The 26,187-nt window shown below is 44.2% G+C and overlaps 1 protein-coding gene across 2 annotated transcripts in view; it reads right to left on the minus strand.

Annotated features, from left to right (window-relative positions):
• Positions 1 to 26,187, minus strand: part of SLC28A1 (solute carrier family 28 member 1) — a 300,208-nt gene that overhangs the window by 134,460 nt on the left and 139,561 nt on the right. For both annotated transcript variants that reach the window (XM_075345491.1, XM_075345490.1), the window contains exons 15-17: positions 22,188 to 22,269; positions 20,733 to 20,831; positions 16,645 to 16,759 (exon numbers count right to left, since the gene is read on the minus strand). In XM_075345491.1, the coding sequence (XP_075201606.1) occupies positions 16,645 to 16,759; positions 20,733 to 20,831; positions 22,188 to 22,269 (296 nt within the window). The remainder of the gene's footprint in view (positions 1 to 16,644; positions 16,760 to 20,732; positions 20,832 to 22,187; positions 22,270 to 26,187) is intronic.

Below are 26,187 nucleotides of genomic sequence, written 5' to 3' on the forward strand. Positions count from 1 at the left end.
GAGACTGGATGGCACTGCATACGACCCCAAGAATACCATCCCTATAGTCAAGCATGGTGGTGGCAGCATCATGCTGTGGGGCTGTTTCTCAGCCAAGGGGCCTGGCCATCTGGTCCGCATCCATGGGAAGATGGATAGCACGGCCTACCTGGAGATTTTGGCCAAGAACCTCCGCTCCTCCATCAAGGATCTTAAGATGGGTCGTCATTTCATCTTACAACAAGACAATGACCCAAAGCACACAGCCAAGAAAACCAAGGCCTGGTTCAAGACGGAAAAAAATCAAGGTGTTGCAGTGGCCTAGTCAGTCTCCTGACCTTAACCCAATTGAAAACTTGGGGAAGGAGCTCAAGATTAAAGTCCACATGAGACACCCAAAGAACCTAGATAACTTGGAGAAGATCTGCATGGAGGAGTGGGCCAAGATAACTCCAGAGACCTGTGCCAGCCTGATCAGGTCTTATAAAAGACGATTATTAGCTGTAATTGCAAACAAGGGTTATTCCACAAAATATTAAACCTAGGGGTTGAATAATAATTGACCCACACTTTTATGTTGAAAATTTATTAAAATTTAACTGAGCAACATAACTTGTTGGTTTGTAAGATTTATGCATCTGTTAATAAATCCTGCTCTTGTTTGAAGTTTGCAGGCTCAAACTTATTTGCATCTTATCAAACCTGCTAAATCTGCAGGGGGTTGAAGACTACTTGTAGGCACTGTATATAGATGTATAGAGGCCCATTTCCAACAACCACCAGTCCAGTGTTCTAATGGTACATTGTGTTTGCTAACTGTGTTAGAAGGCAAATGGATGTTTAGAAATTCCTTGAAAACCCTTGTGCAAGTATGTTAGCACAGCTGAAAACAGTTTTGCTGATTAGAGAAGCTATAAAACTGACCTTCCTTTGAGCTAGTTGAGAATCTGGAGTATTACATTTGTTGGTTCCATTAAACTCTTAAAATGGCCAGAAAAAGAGAACTTTCATGTGAAACTTGACAGTCTATTCTTGTTATTAGAATTTAAGGATATTCCATGCGAGAAATTGTCAGAAACATGAAGATTTCCTACAACGGTGTGTACTACTCCCTTCAGAGGAGAGCACAAACAGGATCTAACCAGAGTAGAAAGAAGTGGGAGGCCCCGCTGCAAAACTGAGCAACAAGACAAGTGCATTAGAGTCTCTAGTTTGAAAAATCGACACCTCAGAGGTCCTCAACTGGCAGCTTCTTTAAATAGTACCCGCAAAACGCCAGTGCCAACGTCTACAGTGAACAGGCGACTCTGGGATGCTGGCCTTCAGGCCAGAGTGGCAAAGAAAAATCCATATCTGAGACTGGCTAATAAAAGGACAAGATTAATATGGGCAAAAGAACACAGACATTGGACAGATGAAGATTGGAAAAAAGTGTTATGGAGAGACGAATTGAAGTTTGACGTGTTTGGATCACACAGAAGAACATTTGTGAGATGCAGAGCTACTGAAAAGATGCTGGAAGAGTGCCTAACGCCATCTGTCAAGCATGGTGAAGGTAATGTGATGGTCTGGGGTTGCTTTGGTGCTGGTAAAGTGGGAGATTTGTACAATGTAAAAGGGATTTTGAATAAGGAAGGCTATCACTCCATTTTGTAATGCCATGTCCTACCCTGTGGACAGCGCTTGATTAAAACCAATTTCATCCTTCAACAGGACAATGACCCAAAGCACACCTCCAAATTATGCATGAACTATTTAGGGAAGAAGCAGGCGGCTGGTATTCTATCTGTAATGGAGTGGCCAGCCCAGTCACCAGATCTCAACCCTATTGAGCTGTTGTGGGAGCAGCTTAACCATATGGTACGCCAAAAGTGCCCATCAAGCCAATCCAACTTGTGGGAGGGGCTTCTGGAAGCATGGGGTGAAATATCTCCAGATTAACTCAGCAAATTAACAGCTAGAATGCCAAAGGTCTGCAAAGCTGCAATTGCTGCAAAGGAGCATTCTTTGACGAAAGCAGAGTCTGAAGGAGAAAATTATTATTTCAAGTAAAAATCATTATTTCTAACCTAGTCAATGTCTGGACTATATTTTCTATTCATTATGCAACTCATTTGATAATTAAAAGTATGATTTTTCATGGAAAAGACAAAATTGTCTCTGGGTGACCCCAAACCTTTGAACTGTAGTGTGCATGTGGATTTCCTGAAAGAACAAGAAGTAATCAGTCAGTAGTTTCTGTAACAAGTTGGTTCCACGGGACCAGAGCGGTGTAGTTACACGGTGAAGGTGAGCACATGACAGGGGGCAGCAGCCTTAGATTTAAAAAAAAACACTCCAGCACTGAAAAAACCCCGCTGGAGTGGTGCTTTAAACTGTCACAGCAGCATTTACATCATGCTGGAAGAGGGGTGAGCCATTATAAGCGCCCATCAGCACTCCCATGAAATGATCACGGGGCACTGATGGCTTGCTATGACGGTCAAGGGACTACTGAAGACCCCTGTGCCTGTCATGATGGTACTGAAGTAAAAACCAACCTGTGGCTGGTGCTCATAAGGGACACTGATTTTTGCTATATAGAGCAGCACTGTGGTATTGCTTAATATAGCACAAGCCATCTGAAACCCGTGTTTTTTATTTATTCTAAGCCAATATGGATGTTACTTGGACTTTTAACATGTACCAGTGAAGATTTGTATGTCTGAAGCTGGACTTTTAGTCTTTGCTTTCAAAAGCAAACTGGCTAGAAATATAAACAAGGCTCAAGCTATCCTCCTTCTTGTGTTTGTCTTTCTGGTAATTCAGCAGAATCCTGAAATAGGGACTGATCATTGTCATCATCACCATCATTTTCTGCTGCCCATATTCTTCTTCTTACACCACTGCATTGTCAGTTATCCAGATATGTGGCCAGGAAGTATCAATATGCATCCTGTCAAATGTTCATGTAGAAACTAGCGTGATGTAGATTCTTATTTACCAATATGTTGACACAATATAGCACTGGTAATATAAAGTATAACTTTTAATATTTTTATTAAAATGTAACGAAAAGTGACACCCAAATAATACCACAAGGTGTTTAGCACTAGAAACAAATCCAAATTGTCCACCAGTCAGAGCCTATTCCTTCTCACTAGGCCTTCTAGATCAGTATCACATGCACTCTATAACGCCAAAAAGCAATATTAAAGTGACGTTGTGCAATACACAGGCAGTCCCTCCTTCATAATTGCACTCATGCCCAAAGAGTATCACTCTTTTAAGGTGTCTATGTGCATTCAGAATGTAAACAAATGACTATACCAAAAATTCATTCATTGCAGACATTTGCATAAAAAGGGTGAAGGAGGGGAGTGGTTGGACAGGATAAAGTGCTAAAGAGATAAATAGATAAATACATTAATTGGTAGTGGTGGGATCTATGCTTACCAACTATCCCACCACATAACTATTAAACTGATATTACCTTCCTTTTGATGGGGGGGGTGGATATTTCACATACCACACATTACCCCAGGTAATAACCAGTAACACTCAACATCCTCCTTCCCAATCACCGTCTAACCAACTGTGCCACCTAAAGACAGGATGAATTATAGGTATTTTTGGCAGGATCTAAGAGGGGCTGGATGCAACAGAGGACAGCTAGATACAAGGAATGGTCTTATAAACGCCGACGAGAGGAGGGGGCCAAAAGGGAGGGGTTTGTTCAGAGGACAATGATTTCGGGATCTGGCGGCATTAAGAAAAAAGTGCCTAAATATCCCTCACTCCACACTAGAAGCTCACCCTTCCTAACCGCGGAGGTTGGCACCCTAAGCCGTCACGTCATAGCGCCCCCACTTGTCGTCGTCTCTCCCTAACTAGCCCTAGAGTTGCCCTATCACAGAAAGCATCCAAAAGTGAGGGTTTCATTCAAGCCTAGAGGTGCCTGGGTTGTTTTTTTTTTTTTTAAAACATATTTTATTTGATGTCAGCAAGCACATATCATCAATAAGAGAACATGTTGTTACATTCCATAAAATATCTCCGGATCGTACAATGCTTCTGTTACATCATTTTCTTTTTCATTGTCACAACAATTTCAACTCCATAGAATTATCTTAACAATAATTATCTTTAACTTAACAACCTAACCTATTTGTTCAATTCAGTTGGTCCTTTGGATGCTCCCTGCCTTCAGTGTCCCTAGTGTCCCTGCAATGTCTTCCACACGATACCAAGACGTGTGTTCAAATGCTTTAATTAACTGGGTGATTTCTGTTTGAGTGAAGCTTTGCTCAATAAATGTCCTCCACTTTTTGAAGAATCTTTTAGTGGACTTCTCCTTATGTTTCTCCGAATCCAGTTTGTTCCACTTTGAATCCATCATTGTTTTTAGGGTATCAACTATTTCTGTATTTCTTGGAGTCTGTCTTATCTGCCAATTCCTAAGTAGGCATTTCTTGACTACAAGCAATACTACGTGTATTACACCTGGAATGTGAGCACTTGCTCTGTCAGTTTTCGTAGGGGCTTCTATACAGTGAAACAAACAGGCCTGAGGGGTGACGGGTATAACTACTTTCCAAATCCTCAATATGTACGCCACCGCTTCCTCCCATACCCCCCTCACTCGTGGGCATTCTCATATGCAGTGAAACAGTTTTGCCTTATGGAGTCCACATTTAGGGCAATGGTCCAAGAAATGCACTGGTGAGCTGCTATGTGGTATATTAAAGGTGTAAATTGCGTTGTGTACTAGCTTAAATTGCATCTCCCTCCTTTGTTCATTTATCATTACTTTCTTAACAGATTCCAACCCCCTTAGAATTTTATCATAGATGTCCGGATCGCCTAGAGCAGTCTCCCAGGTTTTAAATATTTGCTCTTTCCAGGGGCCCTGTACTTGATCTCTCAATCGTTGGTATATGATTGAAAGGGATTCATGTCCTGCTCCCTGACCAATCAATACATCAAAACTCCCCTTCTTCTCAGCCTTCCCGACCTCTTTTACCACTGATGTGTAATGTGTTGTTATTTGTAAGTATTGTAGGTAATGGTGATTTTCCATGTTAAATTTTTCCGATACCTCCGTCCAGCTCAGAACTCTCCCCTCCTCAGTTTTCAGTAAATCACCCAACCTCCGTATCCCCCTCTGCTTCCATCCTTGAAATAATTTGTTTTGAGACCCTTGAATAAAATTTGGATCCTCCCACAGCGGGGTAAATTTTGAAAGACAATAAGGGAGTCTATACAGTTTTCTCAGGCTCTCCAGGCCCCCACCGTGTCCTTTATTAAACAGCTCTGTTTCACGTACGTTGATATTTTATCTACCTTCATATGTAATACCGCTACCAAGTTAAAAGGGCTTGTTAGCTCCCTCTCTAGCTGAACGTTAGAAAAGAAGGTTGTCCCATACATCCAGCCTTTTATATGTCTGGCAAGCGCCGCTAAGTTGTACAATCTAATCATGGGCATTTGTACCCCTCCATCTTTTTTCTGTAGACACAGCTTTGAGTAGGCTACTCTTGGTCTCTTTCCCTGCCATAAAAATTTTACAAACGCTTTTTGCAACTTGTTGATATCGGTGTGTTTCAGCAGTAAGGGAATAGTTTGTAGAGGATAGAGCAAGCGGGAGAAGCTGATCATCTTTATCAGATGTGCTCTGCCAAACAGGGACAGGGAAAGATTTTTCCACCTGTCTAGCTCTTTAGTTATATTTTCAATTAGGTGTGGATAGTTAAGTCTATATAATCCAAAGACATACAGATAGGGACTCTAGATTGTGAGCCCCAATGGGGACAGTGTTGCCAATGTATGTAAAGTGCTATGGAATTAATAGCGCTATATAAATGAATAAAATTATTATTATTATTATTATTATTATATAATGACATTGAGTCTCTGCCTATTTTAATTCCTAAATAAGTGATGTAGTGGGGGGCTATGGCTACTTCTATTCCCTCACCTTGCCTATTTCCCAGGGATGTCAAATATAGAATCTGACTTTTACTGATATTTATCCTGTAGCCTGAGAAGGAGCCAAAGTACGCCAGTTTGTCTATTACGTTCTTCAGATGGTTGTCTGGGTCTGACATAAATAAAAGCATATCGTATGCAAAGCAGGTTAGTTTTATCTCACTATTCCGCACCTTGATTCCTGAGAAATCATCTGATTTTTATTAAGTATTGGGCTAGTGGTTCAAGGGCCAAGTCAAACAGAAGAGGGGACGGGGGCACCCCTGCCTAGTTCCCTTTTGTAGCTGAAAAGATTTTGACAGAAAGCCCATTGTGGAAATTCTAGCTTCAGGCGTAGCGTAAAGTGCCTCCATATAGTTCCGAAAAGTACCCATTATACCAAATTTATCTAATACTATCCCTAACCAATGCCAATTTACATTGTCAAAGGCCTTTTCCGCGTCTAAGGTCAATAACGCAGGGTTCCCCTTTATCAGGCCCGGTCTTATTGTTCCATCTAGTACCGCCAACACTGTGCGAATGTTGAATACTGCTGACCTATTTTTAACGAACCCCACTTGATGTGGTCCTACTATCGATGGGAGGATCAATGCTAGCTGGTCCGCCAGGATTTTAGAGATTATTTTAATGTCTTGATTTATCAGCGATATGGGCCTGTATGATGAAGGGTCCGAGGGGTCTTTTCCTTGTTTGTGTATTACCTTTATATACGCCATATGGCCAGACTGTAGTAGAATTTTATTTTGGAGAGTGTAGTTAAAAACTTTTACTAAAGTGGGCATAACATCTTCCTGTAGTATTTTATAAAATTCCCCCGTCATTCCATCGGGGCCTGGGGCCTTGTTATTTTTAAGGTTTTTCACAACTGTTCTCACTTCCTCCTCTTTTATTGGGGCATTTAACATTTCCCTGTCCGATTCCGTAATTGTGGGTAATGACAGATTGTTTAGGAAGTTGCCTCCTTCTGTGTCATTTGCTGGCCCTTGTTCATACAGTTTTTTGTAGAAATCTCCAAATATGTCATTGACTTTCTTTGGGTCATTGTGGCTAGCCCCAGATGGGTCCCTCAAATGAGTTATAGATGTTAAAGGAGTTATTCCCTTTGCCATTCGTGCCAGAAGCGAACCTGCCTTGTTCCCGAATCTAAAATAATGTGATGCAATTCTCTGGCCCCTCATCCTCTCTGCCCTGTCCAATCACAAGTCAAGTTCTGCTTTCTCTTTTATCCACTTGTTCCTATTACCAGTAGATGGATTATTAGTGTAGTTTGTGTATGCTTCTCTGGTCCTTCTGCTGGCTTCAGTGTATGCTTTAGTTGTTTTGTTTCGCACTGCTTTCACATATCCCATTATTCTTCCCCTTAGTACTGCCTTAGCTGCGTCCCAGTATAAATGGGAGTTCTCCTCATGCGCCTTATTATCCCATGTATATTCCTGCCACCACATTTTCACCAGTTTTTGGAAGTTCTCGTCCTGGGCTAAGTGTGAAGGGAATCTCCACAGTATGTCTGTTCCCTTGGGGTAGGTCTCTTCTAGGCCTAGGAGTAATGGGGCGTGATCTGATATCACCAGATCTTGTATGTCGATCCTCCTCATTTTGTTGAGTAGACCTTGTGTTAGTAGAAAATAGTCTATTCTAGACCATGTGTTATGGACGTGGGAGAAATGAGTGTACTCTCGGTCTGCCGGGTGTGAGTTTCAGCAAGCATCTATTACGCTAGTATGTTCTGTGAATGGATTCAGCACCCTGTCATGTGTCCTGGCTATCATGCGTTTGTGTCCTGTGCCCAACCTATCTTCTCTGACGTTCATTACCGTATTAAGATCCCCTCCTATTATTATGTTCCTCTCAGGGTCCTCCAAAACCTGCCTCTCCAACTCCTCGAAGAAAATCTTATTACTCTCATTTGGTGCATATACATTATAGATTTTGAGTCGTCCACATGGGGTATCAAGCAAAGCTTTTGTATTCTCCCATCTCCATCATTTTCCTGTGTTATTACCTTACAATTTGCCTGCTTATGGAGTAGTATTAACACACCTGCTTTATTATTTTGGGCTGATGATGCCATCACTTCTCCCACCCACATTTTGCACATTCTGGTGAACTCCTGATTTTTTAAATGGGTCTCCTGAAGTAGGGCAATGTCTACTTTAAGCTTCTTTAAGTGCCTCAATATCATTCGTCTTTTGTGTGGCGACTGCAGGCCTTTAACGTTCCATGACACAATTCGCATCCTTATATATTACTTGAAATCTTACTTCTTATCCTATCTTAACTAAAACCTTCTTAAAATCTGTCCACCACATCTCTCTCTGGTGGTGCAAAAAAAAAAAAAAGTCATTTAATCCAACAAAATAACACCGCTATCCTATATCCTTTGTAGGAAAACACAGTTGCGGACTTCACTTTTTTCCCGCATGTATAAAGGGACTCCTACTGATCCCTCTTTCGCTCCTCAAATTATTTTCGCTTTCTTGAGCTTCCACACTTCAATTAAAGGCATGCTAAACATAGCTTCAGAAATATATACAAGTATCCCCAAGCCCTGAGGACTGAAAGTAGGTTGAACCTCGACCCAGTATAGAGAGGCTCATTCCCAGGAGAGATGAAGGAAAAGAAAAGAAAGAAAAAGGAAACAAAAGGAAGAAAGGAGGGAAAAATGGAGGAGGGGTCCAGAGGATGGTTATGGGAAGGAGAAGGGTCGTAAAAGGGGGGAGGTGTGAATGGGATGGGGGAGTTGATTGGGACGGATGGGGTGGGTGGTAGTTTGTGGGTGGGAGAAAGTGTGTAGTCGGGGGGGGCAGGAGAGGGTTTGTTTGTGGGTGACAAAGGGGGTGTGGGTGGCAAAGGGGGTGGAAAGTAGTTTGTGGGTGAGGGAGTGTAGTTGGAGGGAGTGGGAGGGGAGTGTGGTTATGGGGTTATAGGGGGGCAGTTATGTGTTGGAGGGGTGTTTGTTTGGGTGATGGGATAATAAAGGGGTTGGGCAAGACAGGGAAAGAAGAAGGAAAGAGGAAGGAAAAAAAAAAAAAGGGAAAAGCGGGGATATGGAAAGGGACTGGGGGTGTCTGGGTTATGGTAGAGTTAACGCTTTCAGGCCCACATCATGAACTCCAGACCCCCATACAAATCCCCCTCCCCCATCGCTCCTTTAGAAACAGCATCAATACTCCACATTAATCATCAGCAATTTTGCCCCTGTATGGGCTATTTTATGTCCTCACCCCCTCTGGGGAGTAGCATCCCACTCTTCGCCAGGGGTGATGATTTTGCAAAAGTCTTGTCCACATAACGTCTTGCCTGATCAGGGGCCGTGAATGTCTCTGTACCTCCTCCTGGGGCAAAGATTTTAAGGATGGCTGGGAATTGCAAAGCAAATTTTATCTCCTTTCTGAAAAGCTCTGTGCAGACATCGCTGAAGGCTTTTCTTTTCTTTGTGACCTCCGCCGAATAGTCACTGAATATCAGAATCTTATGTCCCCTTACCACCGTGGGGGATGTCTTCTTCCGAAATGCTTGTAAGATGTTAGTTTTATCCACAAGGTTCAAATATCTGACAATCACTGGCCTGGGTCTTGGAGGTGTGTTTGCACTTGTGTACTGGGCTGGGGGTCCCACTCTGTGTGCCCTTTCAGCCTTGAGTGTATCAGCAATCCACAGAGCGTGAGGTATGTCCTCCATGCATATCCCCATTAGCTGATGAGGGGTGATAGTTTCTGGGAGCCCAATGATTCTTAAGTTGTTTCGTCTGGAGCGATTCTCTAGATCGTCAATTTTATCTGCAAGTTGCTGGTTCAGCCTGGTGACTCTTTGCAGCTCGACCTGCACCTCTTCCAACTCATCCTCCGCAGTGCTGAGTCTGTTCTCCACTGTAGCCAGTCTTTCTGATTGCTGTGAGATGGCTTCCTGCATTTGCTTCAGGGCATCAGACACTGTCAGCTCCAGCATTTCCTGAAGCTTAGGGGTTAACATCTTTACCCCCTCATCTGCTAGGGACTTGTAAGAAATGCTGAGACCTGCTTGCTTATCTCCTGCTCACCCCCTCCCTCCTGCTGGGTAAGCTGATTACCAGGTTTATTGCTTTTCCTGGGCTTGGTCACCTCTGCAGCCATTTTAGCATGGCTATTCATTGATAACAATGAAAGATAATTACCTTTCACAAATGGTACAGGACCCCACAAGAGAGGGAGCACTACTAGACCTTGTACTAACCAATAGGCCAGACCGCATATCAAATATACAAGTTGGGGGTTACTTGGGGAATAGTGATCACAAAATAATAAGTTTTCATGTATTCTTTAGTAAGATGTATAGTAGAGGGGCTACAAGGACACTAAACTTCAGGAAAGCAAATTTTAAACGGTTGAGAGATGATCTTAGTGCAATAAACTGGGATGATGTACTAAGTAATAAAAGTACACAAAGCAAATGGGAGACTTTTATGAGCATCCTGAATAGGGCTTGTGCAGAAAATATACCCTATGGGAACAAACATGCTAGAAATAGGAGGAAACCCCTATGGCTAAATAGAGCTGTAAGGGAAGCAATAAAAGAAAAACAGAAAGCCTTAAAAGAATTAAAGAGGGTAGGTAGTGATGAGGCATTATATAATTATAGAAAATTAAATAAAATATGTAAAAAGCAAATTAAGTTAGCTAACTTTGAGACAGAGAGACTCATTGCGAGAGAAAGTAAAAATAATCCTAAAATATTCTTTAACTACATAAACAGTAAAAAACTGAAAAGCGATAGTGTTGGCCCCCTTAAAAATAGTCTTGGTGAAATGGTGGAAGGGGATGAGGGTAAAGCCAACCTGCTGAATTACTTTTTTTCTACGGTTTTTATACAAGAAAATGCCATGGCAGATGACATGACCAGTGATACCATAAATTCACCCTTGAATATTACCTGCTTAACCCAGCAGGAAGTACGCCGCCGCCTCGAAATCACTAAGGTTGACAAATCTCTGGGCCCGGATGGCATACACCCCAGAGTACTACAGGAATTGAATTCTGTGATAGATAGACCATTATTTTTAATCTTCTCAGATTCCTTAATAACAGGGTCGGTACCGCAGGACTGGCGCATAGCAAATGTGGTGCCAATATTCAAAAAGGGGACAAAAACTGAGCCGGGAAATTATAGGCCGGTAAGTTTAACCTCTACGGTTGGTAAAATCCTTGAGGGTTTCTTGAGAGATGCTACACTGGAGTATCTCAAGAAAAATAACCTTATGACAGAGTATCAACATGGGTTTATGAGGGATCGATCCTGTCAAACTAATTTGATCAGCTTCTATGAAGAGGTAAGTTCAAGCCTGGACCAGGGAAATGCAGTGGATGTTGTGTATATGGACTTTTCAAAAGCTTTTGATACGGTGCCACACAAAAGGTTGGTACATAAAATGAGAATAATGGGGATAGGGGAAAATATGTGTAACTGGGTTAAAAACTGGCTCAGTGATAGGAAACAAAGGGTGGTTATTAATGGTACGTACTCGGACTGGGTCTCAGTTCATAGTGGGGTACCACAGGGGTCAGTATTGGGCCCGCTTCTTTTCAACATATTTATAAATTACCTTGTTGGGGGCATGAGGAGTAGAATTTCAATATTTGCAGATGATACTAAACTCTGCAGGGTAATCAATACAGAGGAGGATCATTTTATATTACAGGGAGATTTATGTAAATTGGAGGATTGGGCTGAGAAGTGGCAATTGAAGTTTAATGTAGATAAATGTAAGGTCATGCACTTGGGTAGAGGAAATAACATTTATGATTATGTACTTAATTGTAGAACACTGGGTAAAACAGACACAGAAAAAGACTTGGGTGTATGGGTGGATGGTAAACTTCACTTTAGTGGACAGTGTCAGGCAACTGCTGCCAGGGCTAATAAAATAATGGGATGTATTAAAAGAGGTACAGTTAGGTCCAGAAATATTTGGACAGTGACACAAGTTTTGTTATTTTAGCTGTTTACAAAAACATGTTCAGAAATACAATTATATATATAATATGGGCTGAAAGTGCACACTCCCAGCTGCAATATGAGAGTTTTCACATCCAAATCGGAGAAAGGGTTTAGGAATCATAGCTCTGTAATGCATAGCCTCCTCTTTTCAAGGGACCAAAAGTAATTGGACAAGGGACTCTAAGGGCTGCAATTAACTCTGAAGGCGTCTCCCTCGTTAACCTGTAATCAATGAAGTAGTTAAAAGGTCTGGGCTTGATTACAGGTGTGTGGTTTTGCATTTGGAAGCTGTTGCTGTGACCAGACAACATGCGGTCTAAGGAACTCTCAATTGAGGTGAAGCAGAACATCCTGAGGCTGAAAAAAAAGAAAAAATCCATCAGAGAGATAGCAGACATGCTTGGAGTAGCAAAATCAACAGTCGGGTACATTCTGAGAAAAAAGGAATTGACTGGTGAGCTTGGGAACTCAAAAGGGCCTGGGCGTCCACGGATGACAACAGTGGTGGATGATCGCCGCATACTTTCTTTGGTGAAGAAGAACCCATTCACAACATCAACTGAAGTCCAGAACACTCTCAGTGAAGTAGGTGTATCTGTCTCTAAGTCAACAGTAAAGAGAAGACTCCATGAAAGTAAATACAAAGGGTTCACATCTAGATGCAAACCATTCATCAATTCCAAAAATAGACAGGCCAGAGTTAAATTTGCTGAAAAACACCTCATGAAGCCAGCTCAGTTCTGGAAAAGTATTCTATGGACAGATGAAACAAAGATCAACCTGTACCAGAATGATGGGAAGAAAAAAGTTTGGAGAAGAAAGGGAACGGCACATGATCCAAGGCACACCACATCCTCTGTAAAACATGGTGGAGGCAACGTGATGGCATGGGCATGCATGGCTTTCAGTGGCACTGGGTCACTTGTGTTTATTGATGACATAACAGCAGACAAGAGTAGCCGGATGAATTCTGAAGTGTACCGGGATATACTTTCAGCCCAGATTCAGCCAAATGCCGCAAAGTTGATCGGACGGCGCTTCATAGTACAGATGGACAATGACCCCAAGCATACAGCCAAAGCTACCCAGGAGTTCATGAGTGCAAAAAAGTGGAACATTCTGCAATGGCCAAGTCAATCACCAGATCTTAACCCAATTGAGCATGCATTTCATTTGCTCAAATCCAGACTTAAGACGGAAAGACCCACAAACAAGCAAGACCTGAAGTCTGCGGCTGTAAAGGCCTGGCAAAGCATTAAGAAGGAGGAAACCCAGCGTTTGGTGATGTCCATGGGTTCCAGACTTAAGGCAGTGATTGCCTCCAAAGGATTCGCACCAAAATATTGAAAATAAAAATATTTTGTTTGGGTTTGGTTTATTTGTCCAATTACTTTTGACCTCCTAAAATGTGGAGTGTTTGTAAAGAAATGTGTACAATTCCTACAATTTCTATCAGATATTTTTGTTCAAACCTTCAAATTAAACGTTACAATCTGCACTTGAATTCTGTTGTAGAGGTTTCATTTCAAATCCAATGTGGTGGCATGCAGAGCCCAACTCGCAAAAATTGTGTCACTGTCCAAATATTTTTGGACCTAACTGTATAAGTGTTCATGAAAAAAATATAGTTCTACCTCTGTACAAGTCACTAGTGCGACCGCACTTAGAATACTGTGTACAATTCTGGTCACCGATATATAAGAAGGACATAGCTGAACTGGAGAGGGTGCAGAGAAGAGCGACCAAGATTATTAGAGGAATGGGTGGGCTGCAATACCAAGACAGGTTATTAAACTTGGGGTTATTTAGTTTGGAAAAACGAAGGCTTAGGGGGGATCTAATCACAATGTATAAATATATGAGGGGACAGTACAGAGACCTTTCCAAAGATCTTTTTACACCTAGGCCTGCGACTGGAACACGGGGGCATCCGCTACGTCTTGAGGAAAGAAGGTTTAATCATAATCACAGACGAGGATTCTTTACTGTACGAGCAGTGAGACTATGGAACTCTCTGCCGCATGATGTTGTAATGAGTGATTCACTACTAACATTTAAGCAGAGCCTGGACGCCTTTCTTGAAAAATTTAATATTACCAGTTATGTATATTAGATTTTATGACAGGGTATTGATCCAGGGAACTAGTCTGATTGCCGGATGTGGAGTCAGGAAGGAAATTTTTTCCCCATTGGAACTTTTTTGCCACATTGGGGTTTTTTTGCCTTCCTCTGGATCAACATGTTAGGCTACGGGTTGAACTAGATGGACTTAGAGTCTCCCTTCAACCTTAAAAACTATGAAACTATGAAACTATTCCTCTGGGTTAGGGGGCTCTGTCCTGCAGTCCCGTTCTTGTGTACATTTCTCTCCATTTTGTCTGAGGGGCATGCACACTATCTTATCTCCTCTTTCCGACCTTTTATCAGCTGGTTTGTGTGCTGGGACTGCAGGGGTCTTGATAAAGAAGCAGGAGCTCTCTTCACATGCTGCCTTCCATGCGAGCGCAGGACCCAGAAGTGGTGCCTGGGTTTTTAAAGTGTAAATCCAAAATGCCTCTCTCTGTAAGAGACGTTTGTCCCAGTCTCCACCCCTAATGGGTGGTGCAATAGACTCAATACCCATGAACATAAGGTCTCTGTTGTTTCCTCCATGTGTGGAATTAATATGCTTCGAGAGGGGGGTATCTCTCTTGTTGGCAATATCACGTAGGTGCTCTCCTATCCTACGTCTCAGTTCCTGTTTGGTCTTCCCTACGTATTCAATTGAGCAGGAACACGTGGCCTTGTAGATAACCCCAACAGTGCAACAATTTATAAACGTTTTAATCGGAAAGGTCGGGAAGGTCCGTCCTGTAGTAGTACTCACAAAAGTTTCACCTGTGTGAATGACGGGACAAGCTATGCACCCACTGCATCTAAAGAACCCCACCGTTTTCTGTGTGAGCCAAGTAGTGGTTTTTGGTGGGTCGAAATGACTATGCACTAGTCTGTCCTGCAGGGATTTGTTCCGTCAATAGATGCAGTGGGGATAATTGCCGACCAGATCACCAACCTCAGAGTCCATCTGAAGAATGGGCCAATGTCTTTTAAGAATTTTTAATAGTGTATGAGACCCGTTACTGTAAGTGGTGATAAACCGGAATTGGTTATCATCAGTACGTGAAGGAGAGGGAATTAATAGGCTCGTTCTATCCCTTTCACTGGCCTCATTGTATGCTTTCCTCAGAATGTTGTCGGGATATCCCTTCTCTCTAAATCGTTTTCGCAAACGCGTGGACCACGTACCCCGTCGTGCCATGGCACCAGCCCGGTGATGGTGCAAGGCCGCCGGCTGTCCTGCTCGACAGACCCGTGCCCCTTGCCACGATCCCCTGCGACCGGGGATCCAACTCTTCTAGGCCCAGATCACCGTCTGCTACCTAGACAGCTTCTCTCTGGAAGTCCCTGCTCCCGACATCCTCAGAGCTCCTCACAGCTCGAGGGTTACTCTCCAACCACCACTCACTAACTCACTTACTTCCAACTAACTACACTACTCACCTCCCCTCCCTGACTCCCCAGGTGGGCGACTCTATTCCACTCAAGCCGCCTACCGGTGTGTCTGGTGGGTGTGGTGCAGGGTGTATCTAAGATTTGATTAGCTGATGTAGGCAACACCATTTGGTTAGGGACCCATAACCAAGAGGGAGGTCGATACTGCATGGGAGGGTAGATTGTGCAATACCCTGTGACGACCTAATAGTCCAGGGGCGTCACACTTGTATAGAGCGGGTTCAGGAGCTGATCCCTTTCCATAGTGAACAGATGACAGCTGTGATACATAGCTGGCATCTGTTTGTAACAGCAGAAAAACAAGATGACAGTGAGCGTCGTTATTTGATAATTCATTATATCTGGAGTCCATCCTCTGATAGGAGCACCACAAGAAAAGGGTAGAGCCCGCCTGAATATATTTCTGAACCTGTAACAGTAGTGATCAGAGCTCACCTTGAATACAGCCCTTTTAAGTATTTAAATGACCTCGTGAATCCCTGACAGCTGCATTTAGCTAGCACGATGGCCAGTGCATGCACTCACTAACTCCCATCAGTTCCCTGTGATGAAGTTGCAGGTTGATGATGGGTTGTCACGTGTTGCTGCCATGTTGATCGTTCTATGACGCCTCCTTGTTGTGTGTGACTTCAGTTCAAGGAGCAGTTAGTCAATCAGGAGTATATGGCATTGAGTGGGGAATAGAGCTGGAGTGACAGAGGCTTCAGATCTACAGACTCATTTGCATATCAATTCAAACACTGATTTCTCAGTAATGGAGGAACGGACTAGTCATATAAAGGTACTGCTGGACTGTGAAAGAGCTACATGTGTATATAATAGCTTACTTTGTGATATATTGCTGACAGGTTCCCTTTACTGCTGTTTAGTTTGCAGAAACAAAGACCCCCTATTACCGGTAGCATTTTTGGCTCAAGCAGTGATGTCACATGGATAGCTCACAAAACCACAGCAGTCATCCACTGAGCTCGCCAGCTTGGCTTGTGTTTCTTGGTCTCCATTATTCATGTATGTGCAGTGTAGATGTAATGCTTTAGTTAAATTTTACAGGATGAGGGCCCATACGTAGTAGCTAAGTCATAGACCAAGCAAAGTGATTAGTAGACAATCCCTTTTTGTCTTGCAATTATATTAATTATTACAGTCATAAGGGTATATGCTAGTCACACTAACCTTTCAAAAATGTCCTTACAACACACATAAAGGTGATAGGTTTTGTTCCCATAATCAGTCATATTTTCAAAAAATGGTATGCAATTCACAGTATCTCTTGGGGTGAACAAAATTCCTGCAACATAAAATAATGTTGATGTGTTACAGAAAGTAATAGTGAATTAATGATAAATGGCTTCTATACCTGGTCAAGTCTAATACACAAGAATTATACAAGCTATAACAATAGTTACCAACTCTGGTAGCCTCCTGGAGAAACTAAGGGGCACTTTGCACACTACGACATCGCAGGTGCGATGTCGGTGGGGTCAAATTGAAAGTGACGCACATCCGGCGTCGCAGGCGATATCGTAGTGTGTAAAGCCTTTTTGATATGATTAACGAGCGCAAAATCATCGTAATCGTATCATCGGTGTAGCGTCGGTCATTTCCATAATTTGGAAATGACCGATGTTACGATGTGGTTCCTCGTTCCAGCGGCAGCACACATCGCTGTGTGTGAAGCTGCAGGAGCGAGGAACATCTCCTACCTGCATCCTGCGGCTCACGCCGGCTATGCGGAAGGAAGGAGGTGGGCGGGATGTTTACGTCCCACTCATCTCCGCCCCTCCGCTTCTATTGGCCGCCTGCCATGTGACGTCGCTATGACGCCGCACGACCCGCCCCCTTAATAAGGAGGCGGGTCGCCGGCCAGAGCGACGTCACAGGGCAGGTAAGTCCATGTGAAGCTGCCGTAGCGATAATGTTCGCTACGGCAGCTATCACAAGAGATCGCAGCTGCGACGGGGGGACTATCGCGCTCGGCATCGCTAGCATCGGCTTGCGATGTCGTAGTGTGCAAAGTGCCCCTAATAGTTCTGATACACACAATATAACCATTTATTATGTGGTAATGGAGAACATAGCTATTAAAATCTGTAAATTAACTCTCTCCTGACTACCGACTTCAGAATTGCAGCAAACACCGTGAAGTTTTGCACAATTCTGATAAAATTGCGAAAAATAATAATAGATTTTTAGTATGACGTCAGAAAACCTCACTGAAAAACTTCATCGTGACCACAAGGAAACTGCAATGTGTGAACTTGGCCTAAATTCCTTGTGTATTTGTGTATATTTCAATGGGAAGAAGGCAACAAGTCAAACACTTGTACGGTAAGCAATGAATGTAGAGGTCTCTGTTGATTCTGCAGAATCCTGACTTTTACATTTCTATTAAAAGAATCAAATATTAACTACTAGGGATGGGTGGACTCAGACTTTAAAAAGCCGGATCCGTGCAGGTTCAAAAAAACACGAGCACTGACCCCAGGCCCGAAGTTCTCAGGGAAATTCGGGTAACAATCCAGATCTGGCCACCTGGGTAATGAAAAAAAAAGAAAAAAATAAGATTAAAGCAAGTGCTTTATACTTACCGTTCTCCTCGTGTCTGTATACTGCTTCTGGGTCCACTGACTACTTCTGGGACTGTTCATTAGCTTCATACTTGTGCACTACTTTCCCCGCCCACTAGCAGTCCCGGTGTCTCTGATGGTATTCTCAGGCTAGGGAGACCCATGCTACTGGACCCCCAAGCCTAAAAATCTGCATCTCTTGGCAAAAAATGCACAAAAAGGAGTTTCACACTGTTTTGCTGCGGTTTTCTGCCAGGAGGTGCAAATTTGGTACTGATATCTAGTGCAAATATTTCAGCACCAAATTTGCACCTGCTGGCAGAAAACAGCACCGAAATAGTGTCAAGGCCGTTTTTGTGCATTTTTTGGCATAGAGATGCAGATTTGGTGCTCATATTTTTATACTATATTCCTACACTAAATGTATGCCTCCTGGCAAACAAAATCGCATCACTATCATATCAAAACTCCATGGAGTTTTCATGCAATTTTTTTGCCAGGAGGTGTAGATTGGGTTTAGGAATATGGTGTAGAAATGTCAGCACCAAAGCTGCTTCTCTTGGCAACAAAAAGTGGTTTTCTGCCAGGAGGTGAGGTGACTCAGTTCAATGAGGTCCCCTGAGGTCAAATTACCTGTGATCACAGGTGGAGGACCGGGGGAACCTCCAGCTATGACCACAAATAACCTGACTGACTTTAACATGCGCCTTGTGGCTCAGTTATTCTCTGCTTGAACCTCGCAGTGGGCGGTCATGTTCTATGACTACGCGCTGCCACTTCAGATATAGCAGAGCTAGAGTCATCATGTGACCTCATGTGGATTACATGGGACCTTGGCATTTGGGGTGTTAATAAAGGGGGGAAAGAGGGTGTTTTTTTTTAACTGTATTTCAAATAATGGATTTTTTTGGAGTTTGTGTTTATTTCTTTTCACTTACAGATTAGTAATGGAGAGGGGTCTCATAGAAGCCTCCCATTAATAATCTAGCTTAGTGGCAGCTGTGAGCTGTTTTTAACATCTTATTACCCTGATTGCCACTGCACCATAAGTAAAGTTCCGAGATTGTCGAATCTAATTTATTTATGTATTTATTTTTACACCAATCTAGATGCAGATAGCGCATCTGATAGGTTGCAGTCAGACATGCTGTTGTGACGCCCTGGACTAGCCAGGTAGTCACAGATAGCGCCCCGCACAACACCAGTCCCACACAAGGTAACACCAGCCAAACCACATAAACCCTAGTCACCTCCCTCAGTGCTTAATGGACACACCAGGGGGCATAGCCAGGCAGTTGGCATGCCCACCGAGGAGTTCAGAGGGCCTGAGGCAAGAAACACAAGTCAGTTGTGAGTTGTCAGTTGAGGAGTTGGTGGTTGGAGAGTTGAAGTGCAGCAGGCCTGTGGTGACAGGTCTGCAGCGGGAACTGACAGGTGCCAGGGTCGTAGCCCTGGTACCTCGGCTAGGAGGCAAATGGTGGCCTTAGCCTGCAGGTGTCGGGAAGATGGCCAGGTGGAACCGTGGTGGACTGGAACAGGGTAGTGGCCCGCCGGTACCGACCCGGGGAACCGACTGGAAACCGGAGCACACGGGGGGGTTCTCAGACCCTGAAACGAGGTCCAGAAGCCACTGGACTGAGTTAATTCACTGACTGAGGTCTGGACTATAGGTCTTTTCCCACCCAAGTCCCGACTGAAGATAATAGCCCACCGAGGGGGATAGAAAGCCACCGCAGAGGCAGAGAGATCCCACAGGCTAGGGTCTGCGGGCAAACGGGCTTTCCCAACACACATAGCGCCGGGGAGTGGACTCCCATTTCTGAAGCGAAGGCAGTCTACACACTACACGGTGCAGGAGAAAAGCAAAGACCACCGAACCGGGTGGGGGACCAGACGCAGCCGGCTGCGGGCACCGACCACCATCAACTTTGTTTACCAGTGACTTGTGTGTGTCAATCACAGTGAGTACCACAGTGCCATCCGGCCGTGCACCGCCCTGCATCGCCCAGCACCCCCAACGGGTTTTGGGGCCATCATCCCTGCCCACGGAGGGGTTAACATCTTGCTGCATAACCATCTCCCCCGGGTGCCCCGTAACTGCAGCGGTGGTGTCTACACCTTCACCACATCCCGTGGGTGGCATCACGAACTCAAACACGGCTCCGGCCGTACACCTATCTACCACCCCCCTACGTAGCACCAGCATCCTTTCAGAGCAAAGTGACCCCGGGTCCGGAGGCGCTCGAGCCACCCACCAACGAGCCCGGATCCGAGCGGCTCAGCTGCGGCCGAGCGCGGGGCGGTACACTGTCACACAAGCTGGGTGTGCGTATGACTTGAACCAATGAGAGACGTGGGGACTGCCGGTGGGTGAGGGAAGCAGTGCATATGTATGAAGCTAATGAGCGTCCCTGGAAGAAGAGTGAACGGACCCTGAAGTAGCGTTAGAGCCATGCGGAGACTGGTAAGTATGAAGTGCTTGCTTCAATCACCCTATCCCTTCTACCACCAATTTTAACCACCTGATTCGGGTCCCCATAGACTTTTATAGATATCCGGGATCAAATCCGGGCCCGAGCCGTTTTTGTTTTTTTTTTTTAAAAAAACCCAGTTAGCCTGCCGATTCCTGGTATCTGCGAGTCCACCCATCACTATTAAAAACCACAGAAACAAAGAAAATAACACAAAAAGTACCTGCAATGCATGCATTAACAAATGACACACATGCTCCAGTCATCAAAGCCCGAACCACTACTTTGGCAAGGTCACCTTTACGTTCCTGAGCCATCGAAGCTAAAACATAAAAAGGATTACGCTAAAGGGATTGCTCAGTCTAAATCCATAAGTCTGCAGTCTCTCTATGGGTCCCCCTATGTGACTGCAGACTTATGAATCCTCACATTGTACGCACTGTGCGCTGGGAGGATTCGATGGATTCAGAGTCAGGAACGGCGGTCCGTGGCTGGTAATATGCGATATACATTCTCTGGGCCACAATCCAACTAGATGGGCATGGCCTCGCTCAATACACTTGAATTGAAAAAAGCCAGGCCCATGTAGTCGGATTGTGGTCAGGAGAATATATATCGCATAGTAGCAGCTACGTGACCGCCGTTCCTGACTCTGAATCCAGCGAATCCTCACAGCGCACAGTGTGTACGATGGGAGGATTCATAAGTTTACAGTCACATAGAGGGGCACATATAGGGCCTGCCAACTTATGGATTTAATAGAAAAGTAGCTCCGTCACACCATAAGAATGAGAATAACAAATCCGGGATGGTGCAAAAATCAGTGTTTATTAACATAAAGCACTTACAAGCACCAGCCTGGACCCCTGCCCACACGCTATACAGATCACGCTACCTCCCTGCGCTTGTCCTTATACCCGTTCTCCATAAGATACCCCCTTGGGGAATATTGCATATTATTGGCTTGGATTCATACTGTGATATAGGGTCAGAGGGTCCCTTTTCCTCGTAGCACATAACCTACACACTTTCCTGGTGACAGACAGACAAATGTAACATACTGTCACAAGGACTTCATTTACGGTACATATCAACTCTAGTCTAGAGATTGTACCATTCCCATGGATGTTCTGTACCATATAGCCCTCAAGTGCTACTAGGATCATAGACATCGTCTTACACCTGTCCCATACAGACTAAGGATAAAGTCTTTCCATGTCTTGTACGCAGTTCCCATTGGTGCAACATAATTAATAATCTCTGATATCTAGTCTGACTATAGTCCTTCAGAAACGTCAGTCAAGGACTGAAACGTTGGGACAGACTTGTTCAAAATTCCTTTATGTTAATAAACACTGATTTTTGCACCATCCCGGATTTTGTTTTTCTCATTCTTATGGTGTGCCGGAGCTACTTTTCTATTATTGGACTATTTTTCTCCAGAGCACCTTCATTCTGTAGTTGAGCCAGGTCTACTCTTGAACTAACTTATGGATTTAGACCAGACAACCCCATTAATCAAGTAATTAACATTTTTATGGAAAATAATCATTAATAATAAATAAAATTTTACAGATCACAGTACTGTGTGAATATCATTTAGTGAGTCCTTAGAAAATTCTAGTGATATTTTAGTTGTAACTTCTTCATGCTAATTTTTATGATAAAATAAACTTACACAGTCCTCCTAGCATGATCCCAATGGAGCTGATATTGGCAAATCCACAAAGGGCAAATGTAGTGATGGTCTCTGCTCGCTCCTGCAAGACAACTGATTTTAGATCATATTCATTAAAAAAAAATGGCAGCATCAGCAACACATAAAACTTTAATGGTGAGCAATCTGGTGTTTTCATGTGTAATTTAACATTACTGTAAGATATATAATATCGAAATATTTGTATGTATTATTGTGGATTTTTAAACTAGAGGTAACTAAAGCCACCAGTTCCCTATGTTACAAAGGATCCTGAGACCACAAGAAGATTGCTATTGCAACACAACCATTAGGGGTTGATACTACCTGGTCAGCATGTCTCGGTGTCATTTAACCTCTTCACGAAATATGATATACATTTATGACAAATGCTGTGTCCCTGAATTTGAAGTGGGTTCGTACGTTGATCCTGCCTCTTTCCCAGTAAACAATGGCTGAATTATTTAATGCGTAGTGACATAGGGGCGCGTCATCTCATATAAATTGAGAAATAAAATGTTTTTAAGATATGAAAAAAAATAACAGTTAAATCATCCCCCTTTTTCCCCATTAAAAATATAGCAAATAAATGACATCCGAGTGCAGTCTGATGATTTCCATGCACCCAACAACTTCAGTGTTACCCGATTGCTGGATGCACTTGTGCAGTATCCCACATAGTGCCTATTTCTGGGGGATTCCAGCTGTATAATGTTCAGTGTATTTTATTTATATATATGATGTCAATGTTCAAAATGTTACACTGTTTTGTAAGTGATATGCAGCATACACCTAAAGAGCTAATCCCCTCACTTACCTGGTAGCTAATGAATTAGCTTAATGGAATGGGTAAAGTTTTAGTATTTAGGGTTGCTGCATTTAGAATTGCTAGCCAGAGTAGTCAGAGTAGGTAGGGAGAGAAGAACAGAGAGCGGCTACAGCAACATGTAAGCCCTGTTGCAACAGGCCATATGGCTAACTGACTTATTTGATGATCTGGGCAGGGTAGAATATGGACTTAAGGCCACTTTACACACTGCGATCTCGCTAGCGAGATCGCTAGCGAGCGTACCCGCCCCCGTCGGTTGTGTGTCACGCGCAAATCACTGCCCGTGGCTCTCAACATTGCTCGGATCCGTCACACTACTTACCTGCCTAGCGACGCCGCTGTGACCGGCGAACCGCCTCCTTTCTAAGGGGGCGGTTCGTTCGGCATCACAGCGACGTCACTAAGCGGCCGCCCCAATAGAAGCGGAGGGGTGAAGATGAGCGGGACGACCATCCCGCCCACCTCCTTCCTTCCTTTTTGCGGGCGGCCGCAGGTAAGGAGATGTTCCTCGTTCCTGCGGTGTCACACATAGCGATGTGTGCTGCCGCAGGAACGACGAACAACATCGTACCTGCAGCAGCAACGATATTTGGGAAACGAACAGCGTATCAACGATAAGGTGAGTATGTTTGATCGTTATCGGTCGCTCGTATGTGTCACATGCAACGACGTCGCTAACGAGAATGGATGTGCGTCACGAATTCCGTGACCCCAACGATCGCATTTGCGATGTCGTTGCGTGTAAAGCGGCGTTAAAGCGGCCTTTACAATTTTCGTAGTGGAGGAATACCTTGGTCCCCTAGGATACACAGTCTAATTGCAAGTATGCTGTGGATGCAGGAGGAGTACTCAGCCAGATGTAAGTCCTCCACAATGGAGATGGGAATGTGACCGCTGCACATAATGAAGATAAATGGGATTCCCATTAGGCAACACTACCTTAGGCTATGTGCGCACTAGAAAAGTGATTTTTCTCAAGAAAATTTCTTGAGAAACTTCTGGGAGTTGAAGATTACCGCACCTGCGGTAAAAAACCGCACCAAATCCGCGGGAAAAACGCATGCGTTTTTGCCGCGATTTTGCCGCGGTTTTGCCGCGGTTTTTCTGCAGGTTGGTCCCTGCGGTTTTTTTATGCTGAACAGAAATAAATAATATAGATAATAGATACATAATCGATAGATAGACAGATAATTGATAGAGGGAAAGATGGATAGATGAATAGATATATAGATAGATGAGAAAGACCTATATAATGTCCCACCCCCCTGAATATTCTAAGCTGGCACCCTTTAGTGACTTTCATGTGGCACTAAAGGGTGCCTAGCCTTGTATTTAGCCAAAAAATAAATAATTAAAAAAAAAATGACGTGGGGTTCCCCCTATTTTTGTAGCCAGCTAGGGTAAAGCAGACGGCTGCAGCCTGCAAACCACAGCTGGCAGCTTCACCTTGGCTGGTAATCCAAAACAGAGGGCACCTCACGCTGTTATTTTACATTAAATAAATAATTTAAAACAAAAAACGTCCCCCCCAAATTGGATCACCAGCCAAAGTAAAGTGGACAGCTGGGGTCTGATATTCTCAGACTAGGGAGGTCCACTGTAATTGGACACTCCCCAGCCTAAAAATAGCAGGCTGCAGCCGCCCCAGAAGTGGCGCATCCATTAGACGTGCCAATCCTGGCGCTTCGCCCCAACTCATCCCCTTGCCCTGGTGCGGTGGCAAACGAGGTAATATATGGGGTTGATGCCAGATGTGTAATGTCACCTGGCATCAAGCCCTGGGTTTAGTGATGTCACGCGTCTATCAGATACCTGACATCACAAACCCAGTCAGTAAGAAATATAAAATAGACAACAAAAAAAGTTTTATTTGAAAAAAAAAACTCCCCACATTCCCTCTTTCACCAGTTTATTAATAAGAACAATCAATTCCACGTCCGGCGTAATCCAATAAGGGGGGGACGTCCCACGGCGATCCATACCATAGTCACTGTCCCAGTCCATGAAGAACAGAATGTTCCCCATTGGCTGGGAGAGCAATGCAGTGACCTGAGCTAACATGAATAGCCCAGGTCACTGCAGGGGATGACGAGCACTGCTGTCAGGAGGATAGATAAGATCATTACCTGCTGTGATGAGCTCCTGCAGTCCTGCCATCAGCGCTGTCACTGACGTCTATGCCCGCCGCATTGTCAGCAGTATCGCGAGAGCCCGCCCGTGACGTCACCGCTAGTGACAGTCTCGGGCCGCTCGCGAGACGGGCATAGACGGCAGTGACAGCGGTGACGTCAGGAGGCTGGAGATCGTCACCGCAGGTAATGATCTCATCTCACCTCCAGACAGCAGCGCCCGGCATTCCCACGGCTGCTTGCACTGCTGTGTGTCAGTGTCTGCCTGCGCTGCAGCGTGACAAGCCGCTGATACTGCGGGCAGACACTGACACACTGCGGGCAGACACTGACACTGCTGTGCGTGCAGCGGCGGGGCCGGAGCGGGACACAGACTGCGGAAGCGCTTCTCTGCGGCGTCCAGGGAGTGTGACGTCTGTGTTTACTCTGCTCCACGTCCTCTTCCTGGCATAATGACATCCCTCCCTGCAAAACCGCAGGGAGCGATGAGCATTACCCAGGTAAATCGCTGCTATACCGGGGGTATACCGCACATCATTTGCTACCTGCGGTATACCACCGGAATTTCGCAATTACATTACAGTGAATGGAGTGAAATTCCGGGGGTATACTGCACATCATTTGCTACCTGCGGTATACCACCGGAATTTCGCGATTACATTACAGTGAATGGAGTGAAATTCCGGGGGTATACCGCAGGTACCTGCGGAAAATAATGGACATGCTCATTTTCTCAAGAAAGTTTCTTGAGAAAATTTTCTCAAGAAATTTTCTTGAGAAAAATCCGCAGTGTGCGCGCAGCTATTTTTTGTTCCCATAGGTTTTGCTGGGAATTGTCTGCAGAAAGATTTCAAACCTTTCTCAAGAAATTTCCGCAGCAAATCCGCGGGTAAATCCGCGGGTAAAACGGCCTAGTGCGCACATAGCCTTAATGGGGTGGAAGGGATTCAATAATGCCAGTATTGCATTTCAGCTTGGACACCTGAATAGCTTGCTGTTATTGCACTCCTCATAAGCCTAATTC

This window comes from Anomaloglossus baeobatrachus, chromosome 4, assembly GCF_048569485.1.
Source record: "Anomaloglossus baeobatrachus isolate aAnoBae1 chromosome 4, aAnoBae1.hap1, whole genome shotgun sequence".
Classification (NCBI taxonomy): Eukaryota; Metazoa; Chordata; class Amphibia; order Anura; family Aromobatidae; genus Anomaloglossus; species Anomaloglossus baeobatrachus.